The following is a 26,391-nucleotide window of genomic DNA, read 5'->3' on the forward strand; positions in this document are numbered from 1 at the left end:
GAGTAAATAGACTAATAAAATGTTAGTAGCTAGACATAGAGCCTTAATTCATAGAATGGTCAAAGGGTAGGTGACTTAATTGATAAATAAATAATAAACCCAAAAGCTAGCTATCATCTTTTTCTCTTCTTCTCTTCTCCATTGAAATTTTCAGCAAGAAAGGGGTTTTGAAAGCTTGAAATTTTCAGCCATTAAGTTCTCTCATAAGTAAGTGATTTTGATGATTTTTCTTGATAATTTTTGTACTTTTGGGACCCTTGTAGCATAAGCTATCTAATGAAGGGACTATTTTGCAAAATGGCTGAGAGTCTAGGGTTTTTACATGAGAGTACTCATGTTGGCTGCTGAAATTTTATAGAAGAAAATGAGTTATGGTTGTTAAATAAAAAACTTTTGTGAAGTAGTTTTCATGAAAACCCTAACTAGGGACCATTTTGCATAAGTTATAAATTATGTGGTAAATGTGTGAAATAATTAAAATTGTGAGATGCTATAGGCTTAAAGTAGTTTTGGTTAAGATTGGTTAATGAGGAAATTTGATAAAAATCGATTTACGAGCTTAGGGGTAAAATCATAATTTTGTGAAAGTATAGGGGCAAAATGGTCATTTTGTCAAAATATGAATTATGAAATGCATTGATTAATATGATGATTAAATTAGTAAATTTTTATCATTTTAGATCAAGAAATACAAAATCTGAGCCTAGATTGGGGGAATGCCAAGCAAGTAGACTAAATCCAACTAATCGCCCACTTTTTGTATGCCGAGGTAAGTTGTACGTAAGTAAGGCAACTTTATCATTATTATGTGTTGAATGATTAATTTTACCTAATATAGTTAAAATTGCTTATGAATAATGCATGATGAAATTTAATGTAGTAGAGTCCCGATTGAACCTAGGAATAGATTGGATATCCATACCATGACATTTGGGTGATATGTGCGCTAGTGTAAGACCATGTCTGAGGCATGGCATCGGCCACATTATGAGTGCTAGTGTAATACCATGTTTGGGACATGGCGTCGGCCATGATAGGAGAGCCAGTGTAAGACCATTTCTGGGACATGACATCGGCATTGATATGTACACTAGTGTAAGACCATGTCTGGAACATGGCATCGGCCTCGACATGTGAGCCAGTGTAATACCATGTTTGGCACATGGCATTGGCAACTCACCCTCTTGTGTAAAGCTTGTCAGATATCCTTTAGTATTCCAAATAGTTTCATGGGTTATTTTAAAGCTTATGACAATGATATGGAATGATATAATAATGTTGTGAGTGGTACAGGTTCTTATTCGAAACTCATGAGATTTGAGTCTAGTTATGTTGCCTTGATGGTAAGAATGACATGAGTAAGTTCTAGCTATGAAAATGATTTTGGGATGATAATATAATCGTTGGCTTATACTTATGATATATAAGCATGTAATGATATTTACCTTTGTTCACTCAAGAATGTTGTGTTGAATTATAATATGCATGGTTGATGTTGTTACTTATTTATATGCAACTTACTAAACTTTATGCTTACTCCTCTTTTCCATCTTCTTATAGTGTCGCCAAGCTAGTATCGGGAATCAAGGGATGTCGGAGGCATCAATCGTGCTATCACCCAAAGCTTTTAGTATAGCTAGTTTAAATGTTTTGATTGTGACATGTATAGCGACTTGAATCTTTGTTTAGTGTCTTATTAGTTTAGCCACAAGTGTTGGCTCATATGATGGATGTGATTTTCATTTTGTATAGGCCATTAATGTTGGTTAATACTAATTTTTATGAAATGCATTTGATGAAGATTCTAATGGTTGTAGCTATCTGGTTATGTGTATTTATGCTTGGATTGGTTATATTTGATGTTGTGTAGGTTGGTGCAAGTATGGGTGGCAAAAAGGCTTGGTAAATAGCCTTGTTTTTGTCCACACTAGAAGACAAATGGACGTGTGTTTAGACTATGTGTGACACACGGCTTGCCCTATGGTCGTGTGGTAAGGCCGTATGTCCCTTTCACCTAAAAGCTGACAAAACAAAATGCCCAGTAATAACCACACGGGCGGAGACACGGCCGTGTGTCCCAACCATATGGAGGACACGGCCTAGTACACGGGCGTGTACCATGGCCGTGTGCCCTTAAGGAGTTGCTGACGTCAGAAACAGAATGTCAAGGTTCTTGCACATGAGCTGAGACACGGGTGTGTTCTGGCCGTGTGTGGGATACGGGTCATGGACATGGGCGTGTGTCAAGCCGTGTGAAAACCCTTATAGGTTCGAATCGAAAAATAAATTTTCACGAGTTAGGGACACGGGCTTGTCTCGATATGCTCAGGCTGTGTGAGTCACATAGGCCTTCAACATGGCCATGTTAATTAGGCACACAGGCGTGTCGTCTTTCCACACGGGCGTGTGCCCCTGTCTGCTTGAAATTCTACAAAGATTTCTAGAGTGCACAGATTAGCCCCGAATCAATTCCAAGGTATGTTTGGAGTCTCGTAGGCCCATGGTAGGGACATTAAGGTATTGTGAAAAGTTTTAAATTGGAGCGAAATTTCATAACTAGGAAATGTATGTTTGTATGTGTTTAAGTTTGGTAACACCTCGTATCCTCTTTTGGCGTCGAACTCGGGTAAGGGGTGTTATACTTAGTGGCATCAGAGCCAGGTTTAGTCGATTCTCAGACTAACCTAGCATGAGTACGAGTTTAGCTATACATGTCATAAATATATTCTGATAATGTGACGACTCCTGACAAATTTAAATTGTATTTTCATATAGTAAATGGATCTCGACGGAGCAATGACGGACGATGTAGAGAGTAACGTGCCGGCTCCCGCTGAAGGGATCGCGCCAGTAGAGAGTAAGCCCGTAAAAATGAGTCAGGGCGGAGGGGCTAGAGAAGCTTACCTCCATATGATGGATGACTGGTATTTGGAGTTTATTCTTGCAAACTCGAACGCACAGATTAGTCCCGAATCAATTCCAAGGTGTGTTTGGGGCCTCGCAGGGACATGGTAAGGACATTAAGGTATTGTGAAAAGTTTTAAATTGGAGCGAAATTTCATAACTAGGAAATGTATGTTTGTATGTGTTTAAGTTTGGTAACATCTCGTATCCTGTTTCGGCGTCGAAGTCAGGTAAGGGGTGTTACAAGAATGGCTCCGACAGAGTTAAAAGAATTAAAAGCTCAGTTGCAAGAGTTGACGGATAGAGGTTTTGCTCGACCGAGTTTCTCACCCTAGGGTGCTCCCGTGTTGTTTGTAAAAAAGAAAGATGGCACTATGAGAATGTGTATAGACTACCGATAGTTGAATAAAGTGACGATCAAGAACAAATACCCTCTACCACGGATTGATGATTTGTTTGACCAATTGAAAGGGGCTACAATGTTTTCAAAGATAAATTTGAGATCGGGTTATTATCAATTGAGAGTTAAAAACTCTGATGTGCCAAAAACAGCTTTTAAGATGATATATGGTCACTATGAATTCTTAGTTATGCCTTTTGGACTAACGAATGCACTTGCTATCTTTATGGACTTAATGAATCGTATTTTTAGACCGTACCTAGATTAATTTGTTGTTGTGTTCATAGATGATATTTTGATTTATTTGAAAGATGAAACTGAGCATGTCGAGCATTTGATAATTGTATTGCAAACTCTTCGTGATAAACAGTTATATGCAAAGTTCAGTAAGTGTGAATCCTGGTTGTATAAGGTTGGTTTTTTTGGGCATATTATGTCAGCATCGGGTATTCGAGTCAATCCAAACAAGATTTCTACGATAATGGATTGGAAGCCTCTGAGAAACGTATCCAAAGTCTGTAGTTTTGTGGGATTAGCTCACTATTATAGACAATTTGTGAAAGGCTTTTCTATGGTTGTGACACTGTTAACGAGATTGCTTCAGAAAGATGTAAAGTTTGAATGGTCCGAGAAATGTTAAAAAAGTTTTGATTAGTTGAAAGCTCTTTTAACAGAAGCTCTAGTATTAGTACAACCAGAATCAGGTAAAGAATTTGTGATCTATAGTGATATATTGTTGAATGGTCTAGGTTGCATTTTGAGCAAGAAGGCAAAGTCATAGCTTATGCCTTGAGACAGTTGAAACTACATGAAAAGAATTACCCGACACATGATTTAGGGTTAGTAACCATTGTATCTGTATTAAAGATTTGGCGTCATTATTTATTTGGTGAGAAATGTAAAGTTTATTCTAATCACAAAAGCTTGAAATATTTGATGACTTAGAAAGATTTCAATTTGCGACAGCGGAGATGGCTAGAATTGCTAAAAGATTATGAATTAGTAATTGACTACCATCCAGGAAAAGCAAATGTTGTTACTGATGCATTAATTCGAAAATCTTTGTATGCTCTACGTGCAATGAATACTCAGTTGGCTCTATCTGATGACAGATCGATTGTAGCTGAGTTGAAAGCGAGACCGTTGTTTTTACAGCAGATTTGTGAAGAACAGAAAGTTGATAATGAAATATTAGCAAAACGATCTCAATGTGATTCAAACCCTATTCAGAATTCCAAGTTGATGTTGATGATTGTTTGAGATTCAGAGGTCGAATATGTGTTCTAAGAAATTCAGAGTTGATTTGGATGATTTTGAACGAAGCACAGTAATCGTTTATCTGTTCATCCGGAAAGTACGAAAATGTATAACGACTTGAAACAACTTTATTGGTGGCATGGTATGAAACATGATATTTCTGAATTTTTTTTGAAATGTTTGATTTGTCAGCAAGTCAAAGCTGAGCATCAAGTGCCATCAGGTTTATTGCAGCCGATATGATTCCTGAGTGGAAATGAGATAGAATAACTATGGATTTTGTTTTGGGTTTTCCCCTATCTCCGATTAAGAAAGATGCAATTTGGATTATTGTTGACCGATTGACAAAATAAACTCAATTCATTCCTATACGAACTGATTATTCGCTTGATAACCTTGCTGAGTTGTACATCTCCGAGGTTGTGAGATTACACAGAGTACCTGTTTCTATTGTTTCGGATAGAGATCCGAGGTTCACATCAAGGTTTTGGAAGAAATTACAAGATGCACTGGGTACAAAGCTACATTTTAGTACCACATTTCACCTGTAAATGGATGGTCAATCCGAGTGAGTTATTCAGATACTCGAAGATATGTTGAGATGTTGCATTCTTGAGTTCAAAGGTACATGGGAAAAGTATTTGTCATTGATTGAGTTCGCATATAACAATAGATTTCAATCGAGTATTAAAATGGCACCGTACGAAGCTCTATATGGTCATAAATGTTGAACACCATTGTATTGCACTAAGATAAGTAAGAATAAGATCCATGGGGTTGATTTGATTAGAGAGAGTGATGAAAAAGTGAAAGTGATTCGTGATAGTCTAAAAGTAGCATCGGATCGACAGAAATTTTACGCAGACTTAAAAGGAAAGATATTAAGTTTCAGATCGGGGATAAATTGTTTTTGAAAGTTTTTCCGTGGAAGAAAATAATTAGATTTGACATAAAATGAAAGTTGAGTCAAAGATACATTAGACCGTATGAGATTATCGAGCGAGTTAGACCAGTAGCTTATCGGCTAGCATTACCATCTAAGTTAGAAAAGATTCATAATGTGTTTCATATATCAATGCTACGAAAGTACAGATCTGATCCTTTGCATGTTATTTCCCCGACCGATGTAGAGATTCAGTCAGATTTATCGTATAGTGAAAACCGATTAGAATTCTAGCTTGTGAGATCAAAGAGTTGAGAAATAAGAAAATAGCATTAGTGAAAGTATTATGGCATTGACACGGAGTTGAAGAAACTACGTGGGAACTCAAGGATGCTATGAGAAAACAATATTCAAACCTATTCACTGGTAAGATTTTCGGGGACGAAAATCCCTAATGGGGGAGAGTTGTAACAGCTCAGTTTTAGCGAAATTAGAATAGTGGTTTTAGAACCATAAATTCGAGGTCAGAAAATTATTTTAATATTATTTTTGGTGTTTATAGTATGTTATTATATATGTGTTAAAATTTCATGTGAAAATTTTATCGGTTAAGTGGTTAATTTGAGAAAAAGAACTAAATTGCGTAAAATGCAAAAGTGGCATTCTATATGATAAAGGTGTCTATTTTCCATGGCTTATTAAATTAAAGGTCTTTATGTTGTAATTAGACCATGGATAGTGGGAATAGACATAAATGGGCATTGAATGGATGATATTAAATGTTTTGTAATAAGGTTAAAATTGTAAATTGGTTAATTAAGTTATATTAATTAAAAAAAAGCCAAATTAAGCTTTATATCATCCATATTTGGCCAAATAAAGAGAAAAGAAACAACCATTGAAGCATTTTAGGATTCGGCCTTTTGCATTCTCAATTGAGATATGTTTTGAGCTCGATTTTTGAAGATTTTTATATTTTTGTGATCGTTGCTCTGAGTACTAGCTAGCCCGTACCCTAATTTATGAAATTGTTAATGATTTTGTGAAATGCCATGGATGAATCCATGGGTTTTATGATGTTTGATGATGAATTATGAAAGCTTGGTGGTTGATATACATGTTTTGTAAAATGATTTTGAGTAAAAATGCATATTAGGGATTAAATTTAGAAAAGTGTAAATTGAGAGGTTAAATTGTGAAATAAATGAAAGTTTGGGGCTACTAGGGAATTACATGAAATTCGGCTAGGCTTGGGTGTAAAATTTTTTTGTGAATTTTGTGTATTTGTGTAATAAGGACTAAATTGTAAGAAATATGAAAGTTTAGGGCCAATGTGTAAAAATGCTCAAATATATGTTTGCGGATGAAATTGAATGAATTGGTGATTAAATGAGTTAATTTTGAATACATATAGATCAAGAAAGAAAGAACTCGGATTTAGATCGGGGAAAATCGAAGGTTATCGAGTAATCGATTTGATTCATCAATTCCGAGTACGAGGTAAGTTCGTACATGATAAAAATTGTGACAATTATATTTTTAATGCTTTAATAATGCATAAATTGTATATATGCGACTACAACTATGTACGACGACAAATCTACTATACTTGGCACTCAGTGTGCATTTCGAGATAGCTTCGGCTTTATTGACACTAAGTGTACGATATTGAGATAGCTTCGGTTTAATGTGATGGCACTAAGTGTGCGATATCGTTATAGCTTCGGCTAATCATTTATGCACTAAGTGTGCAAGTTTTCAAAGCATTGAAAGATTTCCAAACAATTTAACGTATTGAACAAAGAGGTGAGAATATAATAAATAAATAAGAGAATGTACATGTATGTATGATACCTATGTGGTAGTTGATACTACGTGTATGAAGTTTGATGAATTTGTATATAAATAATAAATTGTTATGAATTCGAATTGAATGACAATACGAGAACTACTAAGTGTTTATTAACTAAATATTTGTATATTATGAACTATTGAGTATATTTGGTACCAACTTACTAAGTTATGAAGCTTACTGTGTGTTATTTGCCTTTGTTTTATAGAGTATCAAAGCTAGCTCGGACATCGGGGATTATCGGGAACCATCATCACACTATCGACTACTTGTTAGTATTTATGGATGCTTGTAAATATGGTATATGGCATGTATAGGTTAGTGAGTTGATGATATGTTTTGAATTATGATTATAGCCGTGAGATTTGGCCATTTAAGTTGGCTTAAGTTATGTGTTTGATAAGTTATTTATGTGATGTATATAATGCCTTATATGTTGGCTTGTTTGGTATGGCTATAAGGTTATTCTTTTAATTAGTTGTAAATGAGAGTATTAAGGTTGGAATAATGGTATGTTGTGACTTGATTATAGTATATTGAAATGGTAAGTTTTGTGGCATGAAATAGGTGATAAGATGATGATGAAATGCATTTAGAAGTTATGCAAGTTGTGATGATTTTAGCATAATGATTTGGTATGTTTTGAATGTGGAATTGAGTAGCTAAAATGGTTGATGATAGATGGTATGATATGTGTGTGAATTGATATGTTTTGGGCTACCTATAAGTGTATGAAAATGGTTTCAAATTGGTCGCTATGTGTGCATGAATGAAGGATGGTAAATTGACTTTGCAAATGGATTATTTTTGTCCACACGGGCAGAGACACGGGTGTGTGTCTCAGCCGTGTGCGATATATAGCTATGTCACATGGCCGTGTGTCCCCTAGGGTACCCTTTCGAATTAAGGCAGTATACCCTAGAATTTTGACATAGCCTAGACATAAGGGCGTATCTATTGACCGTGTGTGGCACACAGACTGGCACATGGGCGTGTGGTCGGATGTGTGACCCAAGTCAGTAACCTCTCTAATTTTCCCACGGCCATGACACATTGGCGTGTCCTCAGCCGTGTGGTACAAGTCAATATGTATACCCTATTTTCACACGGCTTGTGACACGAGCATGTCTGGTGGCCGTGTGAGGCACACGGCTTGTTCACACAGGCGTGTGACCCAAAAATTAAAGAAAATTTTCTAAGTTTCCCCAAAGTTTGCAAATATTATTAGTTTAGTCCTAAAAGTATATTATTAGTTTAGTCCCAAACCACTTTTAATCATGTTTTAAGGTTTCTTAAGACCTTTTATAAGGGACAAAATGATTGAGATGAATGGATTATAATAATCATTGCACAAATGAATGATTTATGTTGTGATTTATCGGTTATGCCTTGTAACCCTATTCCGGTAATGGATACGGGTTAGGGGTGTTACATGTATATAATTAGGCAGAAATAGGGAATTTTTATAAGAAAAATAATTGTAGGGCTTAAAATTACCCTCTAAACTGAAAATTACAATCTGACGAATCTCAAAAAATTATCTTCCTACCCTATGTAATCTACACATAGGAGAGTTACTAATTCTAGTATCTATCTAGGATGAGCAGGTGAAATTGAAACCGATATCCATGCCCTGCGTGAGTGCCTGAGACAAAAGATAAATGGAATCATTTAGGCTGGTCCAAGCCAAAAAGGGTGTCAAGTATAGAGATATTGGAGTGGGTTACCTAGTTCTTTGAGCACGACACCAATAACCAGTGTAAAATGTTCGTATATGCTCTATGGTCTATTTGGACAGAACTGAATAAGTGGATTCATGAGGGTTAGAAAAGATATGGGAACTACATTGCAACTTCAATAAGAAATTATGTTCGAGAGCTTGATGGGGTATAGATTCCCTTATATGTTCGGCATGTGGAGTCGAAAAGTTGGCAACCATCGAAGCCTCTGTTCGTAAAAATCAATTTTGACACAGCCTACAAAAAGCATAAGGAAAAATCATGTTCTAGGACTGTGATTCGAAACTCTGAGAGACTTGTACTATGCTAAAAAATGATCACTAATGAGAATGTACCTTCAGTCTTTATGGTAGAAGCTATTGTATGCATTCAAAGCATCCAGATGGGACTGGATCTAGGACTAATGGATACAGAGGTTAAAGGAGATGCACCCACTGTCATAAAAAAGCTATTACACGAGAGGGAGGATAAATCGAAAATAGTGGTCTTAATCAGAGATGGAAAATGTTTGGGTAAACAATTTCGTACTTGTATATTCAAATATTGCCCTATAACGGTGAACGACGTCACTCACTTGCTGGCTACTGAGGGATTGAAGACATGAGAACAGTGGTGCTTAAGAGATGAGGTCTCTGAGTTTGCTAGAGAAGCGATGGAGAAGGATAGGAGAGGTCTAAGTTGTGAAGGGTCTCTAGTGACTGAGTAGCTTTGGGGGAGAAGAAGAGACTTTGGAGGGAATGGCTGTGAAAATATCGGAATGATGTAAAGTGTCTTTAATGTTTTGTTTCCCCAGATTTTGTTGTTTTTTAAGAGGGGGTTTTTAATTTTTCGGCTAAAATGAAGATGTTTCTAGAGCACTCTTTTTTTTAAAAAAAAAAACTGATTAGGCTTGTTTTTGGCTCTTTTGTCTTTACTTGTCTGCAACTTTACAGTACGTTTGGTTCACTGTAATGGAATAGGGCTGTAATTGAATAGAATTGTAATGGAATAGAGCTGTAATCAGTAATTCAATTATTTGGTTGAATAGAATTGAATAGAGCTGTAATAGAATTCATGTGTTTGGTTGAATGGAATAGATGTTGTAATAGTATAAGGAAAAAGGCTTAAATGACCAAAGTACCCTTAGCAAAATTTTTGTAGATAGATGATTATTGTTATTAAATTTTAATAAGATTACTGTTCAATATATTTTAATAAAAATAAAATAAATAATTTAATCATAATTTAGCATAATTATTATTAAATACAATTTAATAAAATAATATATAATTTAATATCATTCTTAACATAATTATTAATAATATTTGATAATAATTTTAATATAAAATTATTATTAAAAATATTTCAATGCTTGATATATTTGCTTTAATCTAGCCTCTCACCTGTTCTCTTAAGTCACAATCGCCAATATAAAATGAGTTTAACATACGATATGATAATCCTCTAATGACATTTTATTTTAATAGTCAATTTTAATAGAAAACATATTTTTATATTTTATTTTATCCTTTATAATAACATGATAACAACAATTAATTATAAGGTATACTCTTTAATAAATTAATTATTTATAACAATCTTTTGGTGAAATAAAATCTTCAAATTTTACATAAAAATTACTAAATTTTAGTAACATTAGTTCTTTTCATATGTGAAATAAAAATTAAAACTTATAGTCCTTTATTATTCAAAAACCATAGTCCTTAATTTTATGTTATTCAAAAAATCATAGTTCTTTATGTTATTCTCGATATAAATACAAAAGGAGCTGAGATCCGCAATCCCTTTGTCTCAAAAGCCATTCCTCATTTTATGTTAATAAAAAATTATAGTTCTTTATGTTATTCTCGTATAAGAAATAGCAAATTCTCTCCATAGCATTGGCTTCTCTTAGAAAGTCAAACTCATATCTGATCTTGACAACACAAAGGATAAATAATTAACGACATGCAGAAGAAAAAAGAAATCCAAATCCAAGTGAAACGACTCTCAATTTACATAAATCTGAAAAATACATAAAAGAAGGATAGATGTGTTTTGCAAGGAACATCAGTGTGAATACAGATACCTTCTTTTCCATTTCCTTGGTAACAGAAAACAAATCAAATTTGACATCATTCTTCTGAATGTATAGTGCAAATGCTTGCAAGTTACGGATGTCGGTCATCATAAGATCCCGGATTCCCGGATGTTGCACCTGCCATAAACGTGAATGGTCAAAATCACATAGACATATGAGGTTTTAAAATTATTTTCAAGGGGACTTACCTTAACAACAACATCGATCTTATCACCTCTCAATCCTGCTTGATGAACCTAATTCAGATACAAACATATGTTAAGGTATATCCACTAGGTTCTTGTAAGCATTATCCACATCTGTGCCATAACTTCGTTCCCATTTATATCTAACTTCTGGGTTTGAAAATCTACTCCTATGGTTGACTTTTAATTTTGGTAGAATTCATTCCTAGAAAATCTTGCAAATAAATTCGATATCCCAACAGTTGAATCACTAACTAGTACAATCTTGAAAAGGTAATCCTTAGTTTTTTCTTCCTCTGAAACAAAAGCCATTTTCCAACCTTCCTACGAGTGTCACTCTATATAACTATATCAACAGTGGAAAGCACTCGGAATTAAGTTTCTTCTCTGGTACTCGAAGTTATCACCTAAGAAGCACCAACATTGTATCATGTTCAAGAATAGTACCTTGATCTCTCCATCTTGCTAACACCTTGCCTCGCACCTGAAATCCCACTTAAGCTCTTTCTACTGCTTAGATTTTAAAAGCTCAAAACAAGGACATATGATAAATGCTAGATCATTCATGTGAAATATCCGAATAATAGATTGGAAATAAAAACACAACTCACCCAGCGACCGTGACAGCTTAATAGCTCACCTAAGATTCCTAATCCTATGTTTAGTCCTTGCCCTTAACCAGTAAAACTTCACATCATTTTTGTATAAACTTTAAAAGTTAACAGATATAAGTGTCATTAGATAACAAAAAACTAGAGGCCAGATTTGGAAGCAAAGAACTGATAATTGATAAGATCTTTTGAACAACAATTATATAGCTATGAAATCAATCATAAGCAACAAATCACCTAAAAGGGCAAAATAAGATGCTTGATTATATAATAATATGCATCAACTATGCACTAGACCTTATAAGATAACATGTGATAGTTCAATCTTTTGAATATTACCACTGGACCATGGTACAGAAACAACATAGAACTTCATATATAAACAAGCCCCTGTGCTTTCACTTCTAAATGTAAGAATTCTTTTAAAAAGTTATTTTTTGTCTTATTCTTTGTTTTAACCATTAGAGATGTTGAAAAACTCAGTCTTTAAAAGGTTTCATATATTTTTCAATAAGAATCTTTTAAAAAGTTAAATTTAAGGATTGAAAACTTTTACTGCTATGTCAACAGCTCATAAAAATTCACTGAAACACAGAAACTTTGATTGTATGAACTAGAGAACTTTGACCAGGAAATAAACTATAGATCCAAGTAAATCAATTTCAACATTCAAAAAGAAAAAAAAGATATGCTCTTGAACAGCTCATAAAAATTCACTGAAACATAGAAACTCTGATTGTATGAACTAGAGAACTTTGACTAGGAAATAAACTACAGATCCAAGTAAATCAATTTCAACATTCAAAGAGAAAAAAAAAGTATGCTCTTGATCATAAAGTAGAGCATCTGCATCTTGCAAAGAGAGATCAAATTATAGCATACTAGACTCAGTTTTGCATCAAAGAGACACCAGTAGAAACTAAATCACCAAGCAAACTGCCCTTTTATTTTATATTTTACAATTGACTAAAAGGCTAGAACCAAGTTCATATATGGAACAGCCAGTTAACTCTTTCCATAAAAGAAGAAAAAAAAAACTTAAAAGCACCGAACCATTATAACTAAGTCTAGAATATCTACATGAATTAGAGCAGAAAAAATCGATTTACACATTATGCCTTCACCTTAATTGTTGCTCTTACCTAAACAAGAAATTCAAGAGGTCAAAAACACATTGCAGATGCATACTTGATTTACCAATAATTAAAGTTGGTTTCAACAGGGTACAATCCACGAGTGACCACTACGAGCTTTCCAGTAACATTACACTACAGCCTTTTGAAATACGAACACCTGCAAGGAAAAAGGAAATTAATTAGCAGCAAAGTTTAACAAATTGCCATGAACGCACAAACACAAAACAAACAAAAAAAAAGATAAAATGAAAATTTAAACTTACCAAAACAAAAGAAACCCCAAATCAAGAGAAAAATCCAAAGGGAAATCACTGATGCATTGATAGAGCAATTAGCGAATAGAAAAATATTGTAGTCTTTCTAGATACAATCCCAACTTGAAGTTGAAATCCCTTGCTATCTACAAAAAGAAAAAAAAATCATGATGTTCGTCTACAAAAAAATCAAGGAAGAGGAAAAGAAAGAAGAAATTACAGGGAAGGGAAAAGAAAGAAGAAATTACAGGGTATTGGTGAAATGAATTTAGCTTTAAGAGCCTTGAGAGAATCCTTGAACGATTTCCTCATCTCCCCTATCTCTATTTTCTTTTTCTTTTTCTTGGTGAAATTATAGATTAATAGCTCATCCTTGAACGAGGAGATAAGGATGGGGTGTGGTGGCTTGAAGTGTTTGCTAAGGGAGAGTGGTGAAGGGCAAGAATGAAAGGTTATGTTTTTTTTTTTATTCGGTGGAGGTTCTGCATTGCTATTCTTTGGTTCTGGTGGAGAATGGCTATTATGGGAGAAGATGGAATGGGGGATGAATGGGAATTCGTTGAATGAAGGATTCAGTAAACCAAACTAAGGAATACCTGCTTATCACTGAATTAGTCAGGAATCGTTTAGTTATTCATGCCAACCAAACATAGTGTTATTGTTTTATTTTGGACTATTTGATTTTAAATAAAAATCGAGCTTTTATTCAAAAAATAAGGTATTTTTATCAAAATAACCCTTTAATTTTAATTAAGTACTAAAATGACCCACTTTTTTAATTAAACACTAAAATGACCTGAAATCTACAGTAAAAGTTGGTGGAGCCAAATTATTTGGTGCCACCAACTTGCCACGTCAGTAGGGAGCATAAAAAATTAATTTTTTTGTGGAGCCATGTAAAATGACGCTACCTGTATAAATACCAGGAAAAAACTGAAATTTTTGAAAACATAAAAGGACTTCAAAAAAATTAACCATTTTTCTGGTGGAGCCAAATTAAATGGCGCCACCAGATCTGCCATGTCAGTCACTTTCTCTTTTTTTTTTTTTTTTTTACTTTTTTACTTTTTTATTTTACTTTTGTCTTTTTGTCTTTATTTTATTTTATTTATTTATTATTAACTTTAAAAATTTTGAAATATATATTTGAAATATTTTATTAATATATATTTTGAATTTACTTTTTAAAATTTTAAATATTATTTTTTAATATTTAAATATTTAAATATTTTAAACTTTTAAATTTATTATTAGTTTTATAATAATTTAAATATTATTTAATTTATTTTATAATATTTTAAATTATAATTTTAAAGATATTTAAACTATTTTTAAATTCTATTTAAAAGTTAAAAATAATATTTTATTTTAAAAGTGAAATTTGAATTAATAAAAAATTAAAAATATTTTTCATTTTCTAAAAATACTGTAAATTTTAGTTTTTATTATCTTTTGTCTTTTCTTTAAATCTTTTTCTTTTTTAAGTTTTTCTTTTTCTTGTTTTATTTTGTTTATTTATTTATTTATTTTTGTTATTAATTTTAAAAATTTAAAATGTATATTTGAAATGTTTTATAATATATATATTTTAAATTTTAAATATTATTTTAATTTATTTTTAAAATTTTTAATATTATTTTTAAACATTAAATATATTTTTTAAATTTGTTTTTTTACTTTTTTTAACTTTTGTCATTTCTCTGACATTTTTTATTTTTTCTTAATCTTTATTTATTAATTTTATTTTATTATTATTAATCTTAAAAACTTGAAATGTATATTTGAAATGTTTTATAATATATATTTTTAAATTTTAAATATATATATTTGAAATTATTTTTCTAAATTTTAAATATTATTTTTAAATCATTGTTTAAAATTTAAATATTATTTTTAAATATTAAATATATTTTTAATAATATAAAACGTTTAAATATTTTAAAGATATGACTTTTCAAATTTATTATTAGTTTTATAATATTTTAAATGTATATTTTAATTTGTTTTATAATTTTTTAATTATGATTTTAAATTATTTTAAATTATGATTTTGAAATTATTTAAAATATATTATTTTTAAAGATATGACATTTCAAATTTATTATTTGTTTTATAATATTTTAAATTTATATTTTAAATATTTTTAAATTTTAAATATAATTTTTATAAATTATTAATTTTAAAATTAATTTTAAAGATATTTAAATGTTTTTAAATTAAATTTAAAATTGTAAGAATTAATATTTTATTTGATGGAGCCATTTAGAATGACTCCATCACTTTATATTGTACTTTTTTATTTTTTAATATAATAATTTAATGTTTAAAAAATAATATTCAAAATTTAAAAATAATTTAAAGTAATATTTAAAATTTTAAAAATATATATATTATAAAACATTTCAAATATACATTTTAAATTTTTAAAATTAATAACAAAAATAAATAAATAAATAAACAAAATAAAACAAGAAAAATATATAACTTAAAAAAATTAAAGAAAAGACAAAAGATAATAAAAACTAAAATTTACAATATTTTTAGAAAATGAAAAATATTGTTTAATTTTTTATTAATTCAAATTTCACTTTTAAAATAAAATATTATTTTTAACTTTTAAATAGAATTTAAAAATAGTTTGAATATCTTTAAAAATAATTTAAAAATTATAATTTAAAATATTATAAAACAAATTAAATAATATTTAAATTATTATAAAACTAATAATAAATTTAAAGTTTAAAATATTTAAATATTAAAAAATAATATTTAAAATTTTAAAAGTAAATTCAAAATATATATTAATAAAATATTTCAAATATATATTTCTAAATTTTAAAGTTAATAATAATAAATAAATAAAATCAAATAAATAAATAAAATAAAGAGAAAAGACAAAAGTAAAATAAAAAAGTAAAAAAAAAAAGAAAGTGACCATTCTACATGGTTCCACCAAAAAATTAATTTTTTACGCTCCCTGCTGACATGGCAAGTTGGTGGCGCCAAATAATTTGGCTCCACCAATTTTTACTTTAGATTTTAAGTTATTTTAGTGTTTAATTAAAAAAATGGGTCATTTTGGTACTTAATTAAAATTAAAGGGTTATTTTGATAAAAAACCAAAAATAATAATAGACTACCAAAAAAATTATGCATTTAGATTCAAATTATTAATAAGTACAATATTTATAATTTAATTTATATATTTTAAATATTCTCCACAATATATTTAAGTTATCGTTTAACAATTATTGAACGGTTATATTGACGGAATAACTTGATTAATAAGATATTAATACATTTTGAAAATTGGGTCATAGTTTAAGGAGATTGATAAAATTAATCCAAAAATAAAATATAGTAAAACGCGGAAGTTTGGGATCAATCTAAAATTTGGGTCATAGTTTAAGGCGATATGATGAAATTGATCCAAAAATAAAACAGATAGTAAAAAACGGAATGAAAGCACCCGCATAGAGCTTTCACTTTTCATCATCATCAAAACCAAAAAGACCCACCAAAGAAGCTTCCTTTTTCTCTCTTCTTCAGGTCAGATTCAAATAAGCTCTCTTTTCTTTTCTTCTTTTAATTATCAATATGTCTGCTTTAATTAATTTCTTTAATCGATAACTTATTTGATTTGATCCCTAAAAAGAACATTTGGTAATTAATTATTTTTCTCTGTTTGCAAATAATACACAATTTATGGTGTAAAATTCGTTAACAATGTTACTCTTTTACATTCAAATTTGCAGCTCTCTGTCTTGTTGATATATAAATATAGAATCTTTCTTGAAGTACCTTTGAATTTACAGCAAGCAACGAAAAATGCAGGTTAGTTTATGCTTCTAAAGATTGCTCCTTTTTTTGGGTTTAATTATGTATTTTGCTGTGTATTTGGATGAAATTAACGGTAATTACCTGAGAATTTTAGTGTGTGTTCTTGTCAAAATCAATTATTTCTTTTGACTACTATGTGGAAATCTTTATGTGAAGGCATCAAGAGCGAGGTTGTTCAAGGAATACAAAGAGGTTCAGCGAGAGAAGGCGGCTGATCCCGATATTCAACTAGTTTGTGATGATTCCAACATATTTAAGTGGACTGCTCTTATCAAGGGTGGAAGTAAAAAAGGAGGAAAAAAAGAAATATAGTATACCATAGACATTTTTGTTCTTTTGATTCTGTCTTAAATTATATGACCTCTTTTTTTTTTTTATATATATATATATATATATATAGGGACCATCTGAGACACCTTATGAAGGCGGAGTCTTCCAGCTTGCTTTTGCTGTCCCTGAGCAGTACCCTTTGCAGCCTCCTCAAGTGCGGTTCTTGACAAAAATATTTCATCCCAATGTGCATTTCAAGGTATGAATTGTTTGGCTTGATTTCCTTGTATGCTTTGCTTTAATTGGACATCGTAAAATGGAAGGGAAGAAAGATGTGCCAAGGCTTAAGATAGTGGCCTAATATCTCATGATTTCCCATTCCTTTATCGAATTGGGAATTGATTGGTGTTTTCAACTTGGCAGCCATGATTGGCAAACAAAGATCTTTATGGAGAAGCAGTACTTATTCACCATGGAACCTATTAGTTTCTGTATAGTACTGCCTGTATGAATGTAGTTTTTTACTTTTTATCTGCACATTCGAAGAAATTTGTGAGAACCCTTTATACCAAAAGGTTGTATGAGGCTAACAAAGATTCCAGTTTCATGTAGCCTTTACGTTTTTAAAGTTGTTGCAAACCTCTATATTCTGTCTATGAACTTCACTTAGTTACCAGCAGTCTAGGGTATAGAATTGAGATTGGTCATTCGTTCTATTGCCATATGTATATATTGGATTTGAAGATGCTAAATTGAGAAATTAGTCTATATTTATTATATTCTCTCGTACAGACAGGAGAGATTTGCCTTGATATATTGAAGAATGCTTGGAGCCCTGCATGGACACTTCAGTCTGTTTGTAGGGCTATAATAGCTTTGATGGCTCATCCGGAACCTGATAGCCCGCTTAACTGTGATTCAGGTAAGTTGGTCTATTTTAATGTCTTTCTTTTCTGTTTTTGCATTATGAAGTTACCTAGAGGAATGTTAGAAAATTACCTTAAAACGTAAATTTGACTGCAAAGTTCTCCTTTTACTACTTCTAAGCAGATGTCTACTTATATGTACCATACTGCAAGAAAGTTCTTCAATCTCGAATTGTGTACATATTGCTAGTATGAAAGGTGTCAAAAAGGCCCTTTTTGCAAAACAGTCTGGCCTTATGAACTGAGAAATTAAAAGCAAATTGCATATCATATTGTTCCTGAAAGGGTAATTACTAAGCATTGAAGATGTCTCCTATGCCACCTCGCCATAGTTTCTTCTCTTTTTCCTGCCCCATTGATGCAGTATAAGTACCATGGAGGCCTTGTACTAGAAATCTAATTGCATTTTGTCCCCTCTACTAAAAAAATGGGCAAAGTAGTCCCTATACATTAGATCAAAGAGCAAATTGGTCCTTTTGTTAAAACTTTCATCCATTTCTACTATTAAAAACTATTCCTTGTATATTAGCATGAGGTGCACATGGCACACTACATGTAGCTTTCTGGTTATTTCGTCAATCATGTCAGTTTTTAACAGTAAAAATGGATGAAATGTTTTAATAGACAGGACCAATTTGCTCTTTGATGTAACGTACAGCACTAATTTGTCCATTTTGTCCCCTCTACTAAAAAAATGGGCAAAGTAGTCCCTATACATTAGATCAAAGAGCAAATTGGTCCTTTTGTTAAAACTTTCATCCATTTCTACTATTAAAAACTATTCCTTGTATATTAGCATGAGGTGCACATGGCACACTACATGTAGCTTTCTGGTTATTTCGTCAATCATGTCAGTTTTTAACAGTAAAAATGGATGAAATGTTTTAATAGACAGGACCAATTTGCTCTTTGATGTAACGTACAGCACTAATTTGTCCATTTTTTTACTAAAAGGGAAAAAATGCAATTTAACTCCTAGCATAGGGGTATCCATGATACTTTTACCCATTGATGCCCTCATTTCTTTGAGCATTGATATATCGGCACCTAATATAAATTCTATTGTACTTCGAGCTGCTTTTTGTTTTTTATTTTATCCCTTAACAGACACCCTTCCCGCTTGTTGGCAGGCAATCTTTTAAGGTCTGGTGATCTCAGAGGATACCAGTCTATGGCAAGAATGTACACCAGACTTGCTGCCATGCCCAAAAAAGGGTGAACATTTATGGTGCTATGAACCGCCTTAAAATTGTAAGAATCGATTATTGTCAGCAATTTACTTTTGCCTTTTAAACTTCATTGTAGAAATTCAAGAATATCTCTTACTTTTCTGATCCAAAAATATCAATTCCCAGCTATATGACTTCTCTATGTTCAGTTTATTTTTGAAACAATAGCAACATAACATTGTAATCTAATGTTGAAACCTTTGGTCTCTGGAAAAAAAAGTATGTTGATATAATCAAAGATTTGAACAGAACAGAGAGAGTAGAACATAACTAGTCTTTTTTTGGTAGGCATATTTCATCACTCAAAAAAGAGTTACAGCAATCCAGTTCCAAAAATATGCATCCTTATGGTAGAACCCGAAGCTTATCTCGATTAATTAATGCATCCACTCTTCAGAGTTAACTTAATATCCAGGATTTGAACCTCAACCTCTGTAATCTCTTTCTTTTATTCTCAAACGTCCTTTTCTGTACGGAAAAAAATTACTGCTTGAGGAACCTGTCCATCCAATCACTTGCTTCTTTCACCATTAATGACGTCATTTCATGGCCTATTCCTGGTTGTACAATGAGCTGCATATTAAGAAAACATAACATATGAAATACTAACTCATACTGGTTACCTAAAATCCATCAAAGCCATTAAAGAAACCGAAGTAAGTACTCTTAAGAGTAATTGCCACCTAAAACCCATCCATACCTTAACGTTGTTAGAAGAATGAGCCTTTGTGGGAGTTTTTATACCATCAAGGGGACAACGTGGATCGTCAGCACCTAATCAATGGCAACACCAGAATGTACTTGTAACTTAAACAAACTTCTTTCAAGCAATGTAATACATACATAACCAAGGAGGCAAATTCTGACACCCCTCGAATGTCTAGTACCGTTTAATAAGAGCAGAGGTCGTGGTGCAATGGCCGGAATTGAGTAAGGTGAATCAAAAATGGAAGCTAGACCAGGAGCAATCCTATCCCAGACCTATTCAGAAGAACAATAGATGTAATCCAATGTCAGATGATAGCATAAAACAAGCAACTTAAATCAGGGTTAAAACTATCAAATATAATGAATTTATTAACTCACCTTCTTAACAACTTCTTTATCAATTGCACTCTTACCTAGATCAATCCTTGCCTCTGAAAACAACAAAATTATTAAAGAGAATCAATGACACAAGTGCTGAAGCAGCTCCCTATTGAAATTGATAGGTCATGCCACTCATAATCCGAGGAGCTCACTATTTAACGTGACCAAATATAATCACAACCAAAATAACAATGCAATCTTGTAATCAACTATGTTACAATGAATTAGAAGCAAACCTATCGTAACTTGTATGAACATTACCTTCAAAAACAGCCTTTATACTGTCAACACGAGCCTGCCATTTATAATTGTCTATAGCCCACCTAAATCCCTACACATAAAACATAAAACCTCTGCTTTTGTTTTTTTTTCTTTTGATATTTTATGCTTTCAAGAATTAAAAAAAAAATTTACCTGAACACCAATTATTGGAGCAGCAACTGCATAGCGAGTGTCAACAAAGGCAGCAAACCAAGCATGCATTCCTGCAGTTCATGATGCTCACTTAAACTCTACATGCTATATGTCATAAGCATACATGTATATTTCCATTTATATTTACAAGTAGGTGATCCATTTGAGCTCAGCCCCTGAACGGATTCCATATCTCAATCATCTCAAAAATCACACTTAACTAACCTCCGAGTGATTCACCGGTGATTCCAATTCTCTTAGGGTCTATATCCTTTCTTTGAGTTAAATAATCTGCTAGTTTTATCAAATCCCACACCTGATAATGAAAACTTTAGATGAAACAGAACACTTTGGAAATTTAACCATGATAAGCCCTATTAAGTTCTAAATCTCCCCCACCTTTAAGTCTTACTTTTTTCGAACAATAGGAGCTAAAAGGCAGAAACAATGACTTGCAATCAACCAAAGAAAACGGAGGAATTACCGTATCAAATAAAAATGGCATTGTATCTCCTTTAATCCATGATGAGACTAGAGCCTGTACTTACAAATAACAGTATGTTATTAGGATCATTTATTGAAAGAAAATATAGAAAGAAATCATATCCTAGATTGGTCCAAATTATTACTTAACCAAAACCATATTCAGCTACACACATGAATACATGTACAAATGTTCTACACCTGAGAGAAAACTACTCTCCTCAAAGGCAATCAATTATGTAATGACTTACGTTAAAAGAAAAAACTTTTGTCGAACATCATTTTTACCATGATTGCTATGAGAATAGAAGTCATCCACGCTATGATGACAAGTTTCCTTTGTCAACTAATGAAGTGAAACTCATTTTAACACAGTTTAAACTAGAGGAAGATCAGATATAGAATACACACATCTCGATAGGTAGTGAGATTGTGTGCACGTTCACCATGGTACCGAGAATCGATAGCGATGCTTATGTATTCCCTTGAAGCATATGCCTGGAACAAAACAGAGGAAAACAAAAGGGAACAAAAATGATTGAACTCATCTTAGTGAATAACAACTAATAAGTAAGGGCAGAGATATATAGCTACCTCAAGCAATGGCCGCACCCACTCTTTGTTCTTATTGGTACTATGCAGAAAAACAACAGCGGGCCTTCTCTTCTGTTTGCTGTCTTTCAAGCTTAGGATTAACACTGGCAACCTTCCTTGCTCTCCAGCCTATAAGCCTATAAGCAATAGCCATAAAGTAATTAAGCTTTTCTTCACATGCCATTTCAGGTATGTTTATTATGTGAATTACCATTAATATAACAAGCTTTTGAAATTTTGAATATGTAGTTTACTAATTCTGACATGTTAAAACTAGCTTATTTTATAAATCTGATTACTTGAATGCTTCGGTTTAACCCAATAGATTATTTCAGCAACTAAAATAGAAAAATAAATACATGAAAATCCCAATTACCTCAGTGTGCAAATAGAAGTTTTCCTCTCTAAGTCGTTGCTTAAGATTTTTAATATCAGCCTTTGGACAAGATTCCATTGCCTGGTGAAAACCTTTCAACCAAAACATTTAGCTAATAAAAGCTCACTAAATCAAACATTTGGTATCACCAAACTGCTCAAAACAAACCCATTTCTGGAAAAAAAAATTAAAAAAGGGACAGAAATAGACCTCGCTGAAGGTAGGTGTAGGAACTTGTTGAAACAAAGGATGGCGCGCAGGTTTTGAAGGTTCCACAGTCAAAGGAACTAAGAATGTACAAAAAAAGAAAAAAAAGAAAAAGAAAAATGTGGTTTAAGTACATGGTAAGTTGAATCATTGAAATGGTAGTAAAATTCAGAGTGGGGTTAAGGTTTTGACCTTGAGGAGATCGTCTGGTACGAAGAAGATGAAGGAACTGAGAACGAATCTTGTCAGCACCATTAATAGCAGGAGCACTATGTTGTATTCCCAGTGCTCCTCCATGGCCCAACCAGAAGAAGAAGACGAAGAAACAGATGAGTGGGGAAATTGAAGAAGAAGAGATGATGTTTGTCATGTTTTTAGAAGGGAAATGGGTTCTAAAAGTGGAAAAGTTTGTTGGGTATTTAAGTTTGGATGATGCTAAAGACTTGTAATGTATGCAAACTGCAATGAAGCTATGCTGTGACTGCTAGCAAATGGTAAAACCTGAATCACTCAATTGTGGAGACTCGGAAGATTCTTGACTGATTTTTCCATTAATTGCGTGATGAATATGGTGCATATTTGGTGTTTTTCATTTGGTATTTAGAACTTTTTTTTTTTTTTTGAATGATGAATATAGAGCATATTTGGTATTTCATACCCTATAGAAATTTTTAATTCCATGGATTGAGATCTTTAAATTGTATTTAAAAGAATAAAAAAAATACAACATATGAAAAAAAAAATCTTAATTCCACTTGTGAAGTTAAAAATTTTAGTCTCGCCTGTGGAGTTAAAAACACAGAAGAAATATCGTAAGACATTTTTTTCTCATACCATTGATAACATGCCATTGACTAATGAAATGATTGTTGATTAATCAGACCGATTGTGAACCGATTTAATAAGTATTTTAAATAATTTAGATTTTATTTTATATAATGTTTTATTTTTTAATTTACAAAATTGATATATTATAAAAATGTATTTTTTATAAATTAAATAATGCTGATTTATTCTTTTATATTTTTCTGCATTTTAATATTTTATATAATGTTTTAATCATTTTTAGTTTATATAATTTATATATTATAAAAATTTTGAATTTTCTGAATCTAATATATTTTTATATAATTTATAAATGTATGATTTTTTATTTTTATTTTGAATATTTTTAATGAATGTCATACCATCAATTACCATAATACCATTTGTAAGTTATGTCACATGGTACATTTTCATTGGTTGAACATACCACCTATATATATATTTTTAACATTGTTAATTTTTGGAACAAAATTATAATTAAATGATAGTTTAGGACCTTAGGTATCAAAATGAGACAATGATTTACGTGAGTATAGTTTAGAAGTTAAATATAAGCCTTTTAAAATCGTTATTTTACTTTAATATATTTAATTTTTAAAAGATAAAACATATAATTATATAATTTATAATAAACACTAAAATATTTAAATAACATATTTATAAACTATTCTTTCTTTATATGTTTTTATTTTAATAATCTTATAAAAGTTCCGATTATATATTTTTTTGACACATGTCTAAAACTAACTATAGTCCCTCCTCAACCTATAAATAAGATGATAATGCACTTTAACACGCTTGAACTCACATCTTTTTACATTGATAATAATACTCATGCCAATCGAGTTAGGACTCAATTGAGCTTTCTTTATATGTTAAATGCAAATTAAAATTATTATAAATAATTAATAATTATCAAAGTGAGTCAAGGCAAAACATCTATGAATGTGTGTATTATCTATAATAATGATAGTAATATTTAGTTTGAAGTGCGTTTTAGTCTCTATATTTGTGTAGAATTTGAGATTTGATATATGTACTTTAAAAGTTAAAAATTTAATTTTTTTATTTAAAATAATTATTCTAATCATTATCATTGTTGGTAATTGCTATTAAAATTTGTAAATTTAATAAGTTTACTTTTTATTATGAGAACAGCTTAATAAAAATGTTAAGTTCACAAATTTTGAAAAATGTTTATGATTTAATGGCTAAACTCAGATTTTTAAATGAAAAAATAAGAGAACACAATTTTAATTTCTTTTTAGTATAAGGATCAAATCTCAAATTTTATTAAAGTATAAGGACTAACAATAAATATTAACCTAATATTTAAAATTTTAAATTCAGAACTGGAAGCAACGCAAAGCATATTAAATAATAAACCACTTGTCCCAATTGCTATTTCTAGTTAAACTTCCATGAGGATGCGTGACCTCCGTTTCCATTTTTTATTTTTATAAACTTTCATTTTAGACATTAAAAAAACTTTGCAAAATACGCACCAAATTGACATTTTGTTACTCTCGTTAAAATGGGTAACGAAAACCCAGGTGGAATTTGTATAAAATTTTGATATTAATATTTTTCATCTATCAAAAAGGAAAAAAAGAAAAAGGGTGTAGCATTGATAACCCAATCAACCACAGCGTAAGCCAAGTTAAAAAACCAAGTCTTTCAGAGTGGATTGCAGAGTGAAAAAAAAAAAAAAAAAAAGTATGGGGAAAAAGTTCCAAAGGGAGAGTCCTCGACAATAGATAGGAGATTGAAGGAAAAATCTAAAGCAACGAATGATATATGTTTTTATTTAAGTTAATATAATATGCAAAACGTATTTTCTTTGAAAATCCTTTGAATGGCTGTGTGAACTGAATCCAAATTTTTGGTTAAATTATTTCTTTTGTTGAAGTAGCTATTTTTTTGAATTTTATTTCGGTTTAAGTGTTAATTTAATTGGTATGAGTATTTCTATTGTATTTCTATTTATAAGTTATGAATAATTCTAAACATTGTGTAAAAAAAATTATTTTAAATTTAAATCTTTTAAGTTATTGTAAAACATTATATTCTTCATCTCGAACCATTGTAGAAAGCTTATCTTCCTTCTCCTTGCTTTCCTTTCACAGTTTCTTCTCATCATTGTTGCGTCACTACTGCACCTGAAAAGTACGGGAATAAGCAAAGAAAAATTTTACCAATTTTAGGATTCTTCATTTATAAATAAAAGAAAGCAGTGACTAAAATGATATTGGTTTAGTTATATGTATAAATTCTAACTGAAAATTTTATTCTTAAGTGAAAATATCAAAATTTTATACTAAATTTCATGTGATTTTCATTTCTCATTTTAATTGAAGTGAGCAAAATGAATATACTATATAACTTTAGTGCCTATTTTGCAAAGGTTTTTTTTTTTTGCCTAAAATAAAAGCTTGGGTGATCATATGTAGTTGATTTTTTTATTTAAACAGAAAACCAAACGTGATGACTATTATTTTTGGGCAAAATTTTAATACCCACATACTTTGAACATTTATTAATACTAATAAATAACATTATCATGTCACATGGTTGCTCTTTTTCCTACCAAATAAATAAGGTGACATCGATATTTTAAAGTTAATTAAGACTGCAATTTATCGAGAAAAGGTATACCCATATAATAAATACACATGTAAAATTTGATAATATTTAATGTCCAAAATAATAATTAAGTTAATAGAAGAACATGATTAATACGGTTATTAATATGATTTAATTAAATTAAATTAACAAATAGACATCATTGATATTGTACTAATGCTTTGATAACTTAAAATAGTAATAAGATTGTAACA

At 31.1% G+C, this 26,391-nt stretch overlaps 2 protein-coding genes across 2 annotated transcripts; one reads left to right on the top strand and one right to left on the bottom strand.

The window, feature by feature from the left end:
* Positions 1–17,129: 17,129 nt before the first annotated feature.
* LOC108484130 (protein PEROXIN-4-like) lies at positions 17,130–19,695 on the top strand. The gene is made up of 5 exons (XM_053029352.1): positions 17,130–17,135; positions 17,298–17,372; positions 17,542–17,670; positions 18,204–18,333; positions 19,468–19,695. Exons 1-5 carry the CDS (start codon positions 17,130–17,132, stop codon positions 19,554–19,556), a joined length of 429 nt encoding a protein of 142 aa, XP_052885312.1. The 3' UTR covers positions 19,557–19,695.
* A 70-nt stretch (positions 19,696–19,765) lies between these two features.
* Positions 19,766–23,390, bottom strand: LOC108484131 (uncharacterized). The gene is made up of 13 exons (XM_017787805.2): positions 22,922–23,390; positions 22,733–22,809; positions 22,523–22,603; positions 22,147–22,275; positions 21,964–22,050; positions 21,554–21,607; positions 21,295–21,385; positions 21,070–21,140; positions 20,917–20,986; positions 20,653–20,705; positions 20,454–20,547; positions 20,267–20,340; positions 19,766–20,139 (listed from the first exon to the last, which is right to left on the bottom strand). The coding sequence occupies exons 1-13, from the start codon at positions 23,097–23,099 to the stop codon at positions 20,050–20,052; spliced, it is 1,149 nt and encodes a 382-aa protein (XP_017643294.1). The 5' UTR covers positions 23,100–23,390; the 3' UTR covers positions 19,766–20,049.
* Positions 23,391–26,391: the final 3,001 nt, after the last annotated feature.

Source organism: Gossypium arboreum, chromosome 6 (assembly GCF_025698485.1).
Source record: "Gossypium arboreum isolate Shixiya-1 chromosome 6, ASM2569848v2, whole genome shotgun sequence".
NCBI lineage: Eukaryota > Viridiplantae > Streptophyta > Magnoliopsida > Malvales > Malvaceae > Gossypium > Gossypium arboreum.

Excerpts from the sequence above, each read along its gene's own strand:
- LOC108484130 (XM_053029352.1), top strand. Across the intron at positions 17,373-17,541 it reads CTGATCCCGATATTCAACTA|GGACCATCTGAGACACCTTA; the intron begins GTTTGTGATGAT and ends ATATATATATAG. Across the intron at positions 18,334-19,467 it reads CCCGCTTAACTGTGATTCAG|GCAATCTTTTAAGGTCTGGT; the intron begins GTAAGTTGGTCT and ends GCTTGTTGGCAG.
- LOC108484131 (XM_017787805.2), bottom strand. The coding sequence starts at position 23,099 with ATGACAAACATCATCTCTTCTTCTTCAATTTCCCCACTCATCTGTTTC. Across the intron at positions 20,987-21,069 it reads CTCCAATAATTGGTGTTCAG|GGATTTAGGTGGGCTATAGA; the intron begins GTAAATTTTTTT and ends TTTTATGTGTAG. Across the intron at positions 20,341-20,453 it reads ACCTCTGCTCTTATTAAACG|GTGCTGACGATCCACGTTGT; the intron begins GTACTAGACATT and ends GCCATTGATTAG.